The 10138-nt window shown below is 36.4% G+C and overlaps 1 protein-coding gene across 2 annotated transcripts in view; it reads right to left on the bottom strand.

Annotated features, from left to right (window-relative positions):
- Window positions 1-202: 202 nt before the first annotated feature.
- LOC144957875 (nociceptin receptor-like) overlaps window positions 203-10138 on the bottom strand; it is a 319446-nt gene continuing 309510 nt past the window's right edge. For both annotated transcript variants that reach the window (XM_078889370.1, XM_078889371.1), the window contains one exon: window positions 203-4195. In XM_078889370.1, the coding sequence (XP_078745496.1) occupies window positions 334-1650 (1317 nt within the window). In that variant the 5' untranslated portion in view covers window positions 1651-4195 and the 3' untranslated portion in view covers window positions 203-333. The remainder of the gene's footprint in view (window positions 4196-10138) is intronic.

Genomic DNA, 10138 nt, shown 5'->3' with positions numbered 1-10138 from the left:
GTATGAAAACATTTCGTGCAGGCTTTTTTTCTTCTCATTGCCCCTTACATCAGAGAAAAGGATCCATCTAGCTTCCTCGTAACTGTTGCCAATGCTTTCTTCTTTTAAAAAAATCAGCTCACCAATACCTTACAGGTTCAGCGGTAAAATGTCAACAACAACAACAACAACAACAAAAACCGTTTTCAGGCTTTAGCCGGAATCCGACTTTATTCGAAAATAAGGGGCATCCCTGCATCTGAATCATCCCGACATAAAACCGTTTTTGAGACGAGTTGTCGCATATTATTGTGCGGGAGGATGGGGGGTTAGAGTGACACAGATTTACCGTGTTCATACAAATTCCTCCTTCCCTTCCTCTTTATTCCCGTGTTTATCATTTCCGTTTATAGTAAAAGCCCCGTGGTTGACATTCTTACCACCACTACCCAATCCTTTATTTCCAGCCCCTGTCTGAGATCTTCTGTTTAGAAGTATCGCCTCCTGTTCGGGTTTCTTAGAATAGTACGGACATAGAATTTTCACGAATGTAGTTCTGAAAGCTGCACTCATTGAGCAGTAAAGGATGAAGCTGAGAGCCGAGTTGACGGCGAGTAAACAGTCGGTGATTTCACGAATGCCTTTGAAAAAATAGTCCTCGTCCACGTAACCCTTCCCGAAGAACGTGGACATGATGGCGTCTGGGGTGATGCAGACCAGGAATACTATTACGATTACGATTAGCATTAGCGTGATTCGATTCCTGGCCGTGAACTTTTTACCCTTGACTCTCTCCTTTCGAAGTTCGTTTATGATTCTGACGTTTAGGAAGACGAGGATGAACACGGGAAGAATTCCCCTGAGCGTGTTGTGAATCCAAGAATAAGGAACCATGAACGCGTCATTGTTGCCAAGGGAGGTGGGGACGATCTTGACGCACGATTTGTTAAGAGCTACCTCGTTAATCGTTTTCATTTCGTATCGCATCCCAGTCGGGACGCTTAGAATGCTCATGGAGATGAAGACGAACGTGCAGACGATACGAGCACGAACGATGGTGCAGAGCTCTTTCGCTCTTGAAGGATAGCACACTGAGATGTATCTCTCCACCGCCACGCTGACGGTTAGCCAGGCCGTGACGCATACGGACATGTTGAATACGTAATGAGCTACGGGGTACAGTAGACTCATCGCTCTCGTCGCGTCTTCGGGGTTGGTTTGGGAAATGGCCACGATGATGAAGTACTGCAGATCGTTGAGGAGCTTGATCGTATCCGACACGGCGAGGGAAGAGAGGTAGACGTTTGTCGAAGTGCGCATGTCTCGATGCGCGAGCACGACCAATGCGAGAACATTTCCGGTGATTCCGACAATGCACATGATTGGGTACACAATGAGACCCGTGATGTACTGAGCTGTGTCGTAAAACTCGAAGTACTCGTCGGAGACGTTGGAGGAACAGGACATGGCGGACGGATCCTCCAGGAGGAACGGAGAGGAATCGGTGGTGGCTGTGCCGTTTGTCATGTCTGGAGATTTGGATGAAGTTGGCGTTGGGGAAAACGATGAGAGCGGCGACGAGGCTGTTAATGTCTGGATGGAGACATTGGTCAGGATGTTGTAGGTAAAAGGGTTGCTTATGGAATATTGACCCATGCTTAATGTCGACATTATGGATTGACTTTTCTGAGGTTAAACCTCGTTAGTTTAAAGAATCCAAAGTAAAATCAAGAAATTGTTGACCCCAATATCACGTTTCGGGTCAGCCTTTTGTCAATTACAATGCGAGACGTGTCAACTGAGATACTTTATATCAGATACTGAATTTTAAAGTTTTTCCTTTGGATAGGACGTTGCAGATCTTGCGTTGGTCACCTAGACGTGGCATTGAGCAGGCAGAGTCGTATGCCCAGAATGTTTTGGTCAGCAATTCAAATTCATTAAAATGTTGCAGATATTATGGTCAAGCCGTGACCACTATGATAACTACACGATGTTTTATCTCCGATTTCTCAACGTCGAGTGAACTAATTCTAAGATCGAAAACCTGAAATGAATCCAAATCGAATCGTCTTCGACATTATTTCATTTGAATTCATCTCTTTTAAATCTCACAATGAATTTCATTCATCTTACTAATATTTTTAAAAATAAAAATAAAATCCAACATCTGTTCGAGAAAAGTAATTTTAAGATTCACACGATGTACAAAACCATTCAATTCGTGTATATCGTTGTCTGTAAGTAACTCTAACACAGGATGCTGTACAATGACGCGAGAACTTCCTGCCGACGTTCAAAACGACATTTTTCTATAGAAATACGATTCGTTTTCATGGCGCCATTGGGAACAGGCTATCTTTTCTTTGTAAAATATTATTATATTATCAAAAATAACTGCGCTTTCCCTTCAACTCATAGTCATTTGTGTAGAGTTATTCCACCCTTGCTAAAATCCTTCATAGCTATTATTTATGACCTTGTCATGAAGTTGAGTGTATCATTTAAATTTCTGACGTCAATATCATTTGGAGTCTAACTTACGATGTCAGAATCTTATCCAATGGTTAGTTATCGTGAACTAAACGTAAAACCTTTCGTCCCACAGGTAGACTTAAGTTGAATTCAAGATGAATATATCTGATATTTGACGTTAATTGAATTAAGATGAATATATCTGATAGTTGACGTTAATTGAATTCAAGATGAATATATCTGATATTTGACGTTAATTGAATTCAAGATAAATATATCTGATATTTGACGTTAATTGACTTCAAGATGAATATATCTGATATTTGACGTTAATTGAATTCAAGATGAATATATCTGATATTTGACGTTAATTTAATTCAAGATAAATATATCTGATAGTTGACGTGAATTGAATTCAAGATGAATATATCTGATATTTGACGTGAATTGAATTCAAGATGAATATATCTGATATTTGACGTTAATTGAATTCAAGATAAATATATCTGATATTTGACGTTAATTGAATTCAAGATGAATATATCTGATATTTGACGTTAATTGAATTCAAGATGAATATATCTGATATTAAACGTTAATTGAATTCAAGATAAATATATCTGATATTTGACGTTAATTGAATTCAAGATGAATATATCTGATATTTGACGTTAATTGAATTCAAGATAAATATATCTGATATTTGACGTTAATTGAATTCAAGATGAATATATCTGATATTTGACGTTAATTGAATTCAAGATGAATATATCTGATATTTGACGTTAATTGAATTCAAGATAAATATATCTGATAGTTGACGTGAATTGAATTCAAGATGAATATATCTGATATTTGACGTTAATTGAATTCAAGATGAATATATCTGATAGTTGACGTTAATTGAATTCAAGATGAATATATCTGATATTTGACGTTAATTGAATTCAAGATGAATATATCTGAAGTTGACGTTAATTGAATTCAAGATAAATATATCTGATATTTGACGTTAATTGAATTCAAGATGAATATATCTGATATTTGACGTTAATTGAATTCAAGATGAATATATCTGATATTTGACGTTAATTGAATTCAAGATAAATATATCTGATATTTGACGTTGATTGAATTCAAGATGAATATATCTGATATTTGACGTTAATTGAATTCAAGATAAATATATCTGATATTTGACGTTAATTGAATTCAAGATGAATATATCTGATATTTGACGTTAATTGAATTCAAGATAAATATATCTGATATTTGACGTTAATTGAATTCAAGATGAATATATCTGATATTTGACGTTAATTGAATTCAAGATGAATATATCTGATATTTGACGTTAATTGAATTCAAGATAAATATATCTGATAGTTGACGTGAATTGAATTCAAGATGAATATATCTGATATTTGACGTTAATTGAATTCAAGATGAATATATCTGATAGTTGACGTTAATTGAATTCAAGATGAATATATCTGATATTTGACGTTAATTGAATTCAAGATGAATATATCTGAAGTTGACGTTAATTGAATTCAAGATGAATATATCTGATATTTGACATTAGTTGAATTCGTGTCAAAGTGTCCTCTAATAGTTGACGTTAGTTGGAATTCACGTTTAAGTATTATTGATAGTTGACACTTTTTTAAAATTCTCGTCCAAGTCCTCTTACATTTGACGTCCGTCGAATTCACAGTTGAATTTTTCTTGATAACCGTGTCTGAAACGAAAAAAAAAAACAAAATAAGAAAGATTAGTAAGAAGGAAATAAGACAAAATTGTAAAAGGTACGCAATGATTGGGTACCAGTAAGTGTCATATTCTCTCATTCCTTTTTCTTTATTCCTAAGTCGAGTTTTTCACGACATACTTCTGTTCCCTCTGCAGTCACCTAATCATATTATAGATAGTTTGAATTTGACGTCACTCAGGTCGTTGTTATTGTTTTTTCTTTGCCATCCGCGTTTATGAGTAACTCTCGCTTAACTGTATTATCCAGAATATAAAAGTTAATGGTTACACACAGTGTTGTGTGTTGGTCCGTTATACTTCCGGATGGCAATGATGGTAGTGAACTTCTTAGCCAATCACGAATCACATAATATCTATATTTAAAAAAAAAAAGATTTTGCAGTTTATAACAGAGGAATGATTTAAAAGGGATAACATTAATCATCTCAAAAAAATAATACTATATAGAATGAAGATGGGGTCAGTCTTTGTTAATGCTTTTTGCCATCCGCGTTTATGAGAAATTCTCACTAAACTGTATTAACCAGACTATAAAAGTTCATGGTTACACATAGTTTTGTGTGTTCGTCGGTTATACTTCCGGATGGCAATGTTGTGAGCTTCTTAGCCAAACGCATACTATCTATAGATTTGACAGTTTCCGTCTCAGCCATCGTAAACTTTCAGCCTGACACAGACCAAAACATGACGTCAAAAGACACGTCTTTGGCCAGAAAAGACAACAAATCGTGAGTTGTATTCAATAGGTCAACCAATGGGAACACTTTTTCCTCGAGCAATAAAAACGACTCACTTGGCACTGCACAAGCCTAAAAAATGACGTCAAAAGATAAGTCCTACTGGGTCCTAGTGTCAGGTTATAGATAGTATGCGCTTGGCTAAGAAGCTCACAAATTGCCCTCCGTATATATAACGATCCTTGAACGTTTTTAGTCTGGTTAATACCGTTTTGTGAGAATTACTAATAAACATAGATGTCAAAAAAAAAAAAAAAAAAAAAAAAAAAACAAAAACAAAAAAACCCAAAAAAAAAACAAAAAAAAAACAAAACAAAAAACAAACAAACAAAAAAAAAAAAACAATAACAAAGACCCGAGTGACGTCAACTTCGTTTTATCTATAAGTGAACAATGGCGACATGCTCAGCAATGACTTCGGCCAGAATCTAGGACAAACCAAATGTAAACTCATTCCATGACAAAGCCGAAAAGCAGCTTGGGAAACAAATATTGGAGAATAGAAGACACAGTAAGAGACCTCTGTTTACTATGGGGAGGTCAGAGGAAAGGGAGATGAGAGAGAGAGAGAGAGAGAGAGAGAGAGAGAGAGAGAGAGAGAGAGAGAGAGAGAGAGAGAAAGAGGGGAGAGAGAGAGAGAGAGAGGGAGAAAGAGAGAGAGAGGGGAGAGAGAGAGAGAGGGGAGAAAGAGAGAGGGAGAAAGAGAGAGAGAGACACAGACAAAGAGAGAGAAAGACAGAGAGACAGAGGGAGAGAAACAGAGAGAGACAGAGAAAGAGAGAGAGAGAGAGAGAGAGAGACAGAGAAAGACAGAGAGAGAGAGAGACAAAGAGAGAGGGGAGAAAGAGAGACACAGAGAGAGAGAGACAGACAAAGAGAGAGAGAGAGAGACAGAGGGAGAGAAATAGAGAGAGACAGAGAGAGAGAGACAGAGAAAGACAGAGAGAGAAAGACAGAGAGAGAGAGAGAGAGAAAGACAGAGAGAGACAAAGAGAGAGAGACAGAGACAGAGAAAGACAGAGAGGGAGAGACAGAGAGAGAGAGAGATATGTAAAAAAAAAAGAAAAAGTATGTGTTTGTTACCGACCGACAGACAGACAGACAGACAGACAGACAAACATAAAGTGAAAGGGCTAGTGACAGTAAGTGAGAGAGAGAATGAAAAAGATAGCTGGATAGATAGATAGCTAGATAGATAGATAGCTAGATAGATAGATAGATAGATAGATAGAGACAGAGAGAGAGAGAGTAAGAGAGAGAGAGACAGAGAGTAAGAGAGAGAGAGAGAGAGAGAGAGAGAGAGAGAGAGAGAGAGAGAGAGAGAGAGAGAGAAATCGATGGCATCCTTTGTCCATCCCAAAGAATGGTGGAAAAGAATGCGACTGGTGTCTGTCCTGCCGTGTTCTCTGACAAAATCACGTATTCAACGATTTGTCCAAAAACCCAGTCCTTTAAATATCCATCAATTCAAATGACCTTCAACATGGAAAAATAAAAAACCCTCTCTAACCTGGGACTTTAATAAATAAATAAATAAATAATAAATTCCCAGGTTTGATCGTTTTAGACAAGACTATGGCCATTTTAATCGATCGATTTTTGAAGACCGAGATTTCTGGCCAAAATGTTAAAAAAAAAATACGTGTTTTTAATCACAGCAAGCTTGAGTGCTAATGGGCTGTAGAATTGCCGTAGTATTAATAGTAATAGTGCTTTGGTATGTATAATCATTGCGTCGCATTGAATCTAATGGCGTTGAACAACAGATCCTGTCTCCAGGGGAACCGGAAACGAATGGCGTATTAATTGCCGAATGATTCAAACGTTAAAACAAACTAAGGGAATAATGGAAAGAGAAGAAAAGACCCCAAAGCACAATATATATTATAGATCCGTTGGCCTCAATGATATTAAAACTGGGATGACAGATAGAAAAAAATAGATAATAATTTAACTCACTCATTCCTAGAGATTTTTGCTGCTTTTCAAAATTGGAAACGTATTAAAAATGAGCATGTACATAGATAGTTTTATTCAACTATCAATAGCATTCAAAAACTACAAACATTAGCTTCGGTACCACGTCTCATAAAAATGTAATACATAGGCATGGGGTAAAAGTAACCCCGGGTAAACTACGGACACAGTCGGTGTTAGGGTTGAGTGAGTTAACTCTCTCCTTACCGACCATTTTCAGTATTTCCCAAATCAGCAAGTTTATCCAGCAGAAAAAATGGTTTTTAAAGTCAAACAAGCTCTTTACAAAACAACATGAAGTTCTTATAAAACAAAGAAAGATAACTCTTTAAATTGATGATGTACACACCAAAACAAAAATCTGAATAAGAAAAATATTCACTGTATGTAGATAACAAATGTGACGATTTTCTTGTAAGGAAAGGGTTAAAAAACAAAACAAACACAACTAAACAAAACAAAACAAACAAAAAAAAAAAAAACACAAAAAAACAAGAAGTTAAGTTGAGAAGAGAATCACATCACACATGAAACAACCCTTGCAAATGAGGAATCAAAAGATCCCTCCTAACTCTTCACTTTCCTTCGCATTGTGGATGGGGGCCTACTATGTTGTTTCAATTCCAAAAGACACCTAGATAGCCACGCCTTTCGGACAGTCGTCATAATGTAAACAATGGCTGTGGTTGGGCAACATAGCAAACTATACATGTTTTACTATTGATAGTATGTGTCTAATTAAAAACCCAATGTTCTAGCGCTTGATCAATAGAACCAACACTGAAAATTGTGTGTATACTTAAACATTTACCATTGGGTGGGGTTTCTGACCTCCCATAGTGGGCAGGGAGGTAGCCTACATAGTGTGTGTGTTCTACCCCTTACATCTGTTTTCCAACATGCTTTCTGTCTTTGGCTTGGAATGAGATTACTTGGTTTTGTCCTGGCCGGAGTCCTGGCTGGGAGGGAAACATTCAAATGCATAGTTATTGTTTTGGGAGATGATATTTTTTTCATTGTAAATCATCTCTCTGTTATGTATTATTATATTTGTTATTTTGAATGTATAATGCAAGCATTTGAGGGTATTCCTTTTTGTTGGATTTTGTGCTTGTGTCGGATGAGACTTATAGGTGATCTCAAACTAAGTACATTAATGGTATGCTCTTGGAATCTACATCTGATCCCTATTTGTTCCCAGTTCCCCTTTGTCTTACTTTCTCTTGGGTGCTTTATTTGTAATTCTATAACTTTTGACTATCCCATTTTCTTCCTTTTTACTGGCGCTGATATGACCTAAATGTGTTGCAAGCGCCGTAAAACCCTTAAAAACAAACAAAAACAAACACTATTTTTTCCCGATACTATAATAAACATTTAAGTTGACACATCGTTATCTGTGTTGGTTTTATTGATCAAGCGGTAGACCAGTGGGTATTTTACTTATACCCATACCATCGATAGTCAAACACGTGTATGTAGATTGCTATGTCCACTAATCACGGCCATTGTTGACAGTAAGACCACTGGCCTGTCCGAGAGTCGTGGTTATCTAAGTGTCTATACACTACTCTGATCATCCTTTCTGTTTGTGTGCGCGTGCGTGTGCGTGTGTGTGTCCCAATAGCTCGCGTCACAAACAAAGGGACCAAATCAATTCCAGTGTAGTCGATTGTTTTGTTTTGCTTTGTTTTGTTTTTCTTTCTTAACATTGATTGAGTAGTTCGGTTTCTAAGATCTGATGGCTAAACGTAATTTGGGATAAGTTAGCGTCCTATCCAAGGAATAGCAAGCATCTGTGTAAATAAGAATTTACGATCCTCGACTGACAAAACGAAGGTTACTCTTAGAAATGATTATAATTATAAATTTGATGGCGGCCGTTCCTTTCCTTTCCCCAAACTGGGCCACTTGTGTGGAATGAATGACCTGCCAGAAGGATAAGAGAAGCAAAATCTCTAGATAGAACGAATTTCACGTCACTCGGGTCTTTGTTATTGTTTTTTGCCATCCGCGTTTATGAGTAATTCTCACTAAACTGCATTAACCAGACTATAAACGTATAAGGTTACACAGTTTTGTGTGTTGGTCCGTTATACTTCTGGATGTCAATGTTGTGAGCATTTTAGCCAAGCGCAAACTATACTTCAGGATGGCAATGTTGTGAGCCTCTTAGCCAAGCGCATACTATCTATACTTCAGGATGGCAATGTTGTGAGCTTCTTAACCAAGCGCAAACTATCTATAGATAGTTTAAAATCATTGTTAAAACACTTCTACCTTTTTACCGTGACATTTTCATGATACGATATTACATACACTGCTGCTGTTGATATCATTGTGGTATATACGTTTTATATTTTATTTGTCTAGGTATTTATTTGTAACGTGAATTGACCATCATACAGTGATGAAAATGCGCGATATAAATGCCATGAATTATTATTATTATTATTATTATTATTATTATTATTATTATTATTATTATTATTATTATTATTATTATTATTGTTATTATCATTATCATCATCATCATTATTATTAATTACTATTATTATTGTCATCGTCATCATCATCATTATCATTATTATTATTATTATTATTATTATTATTATTATTATTATTATTATTATTATTATTATTATTATTATTGTTGTTGTTATTTTCCATTTCACGCTATAGAAACTGGGATAAGCACCGACTTGATCGGTCTAATGTCTCTGAAGGACTGTTTTAAATCATGAATACAATGAAGTTGGAGCTTCTTGAGATTGTAGAGTTAGGCGGTTAACAACATTAATTGCTGCTCACCCTTTTGACAGGACGTTGGCTTTATGCAACGAACTGACAAATCTACCGGAAACCGAGGAGGTAGCGATGTAGGTACGTAGCTATGTAAAGGTAAGTAGGTAGGTAGGTAGTCTTTTCTATCTCTCCCTCTCTCTCTCTCTCTCTCTCTCTCTCTTTTTTTTTTTCTTTCTTTTACTTTCTGTTCTTTTCATTCTCTCTCCTCTTTCTCTCTTCACTTACAATCGACGGAGGTAGGTGGGTAGGTAAATAGGTAGTTTTTGTCCCAAATTGTTTCTCTCTCTCTCTCTCTCTCTCTCTCTCTCTCTCTCTCTCTCTCCATTTCTCTCCCATTCCTTCTCTTACCATCTCTCTCTCTCTCCTCCTCCTCTTTTCTAATTACATGCAAT

This window comes from Berghia stephanieae, chromosome 12, assembly GCF_034508935.2.
Source record: "Berghia stephanieae isolate SIO BIC M18660-M18661 chromosome 12, UCSD_Bste_1.3, whole genome shotgun sequence".
In the NCBI taxonomy this organism is placed as follows: domain Eukaryota; kingdom Metazoa; phylum Mollusca; class Gastropoda; order Nudibranchia; family Aeolidiidae; genus Berghia; species Berghia stephanieae.
Note: the sequence above shows the minus strand (reverse complement) of the source record. Positions and strands in the feature narration are given on the sequence as shown.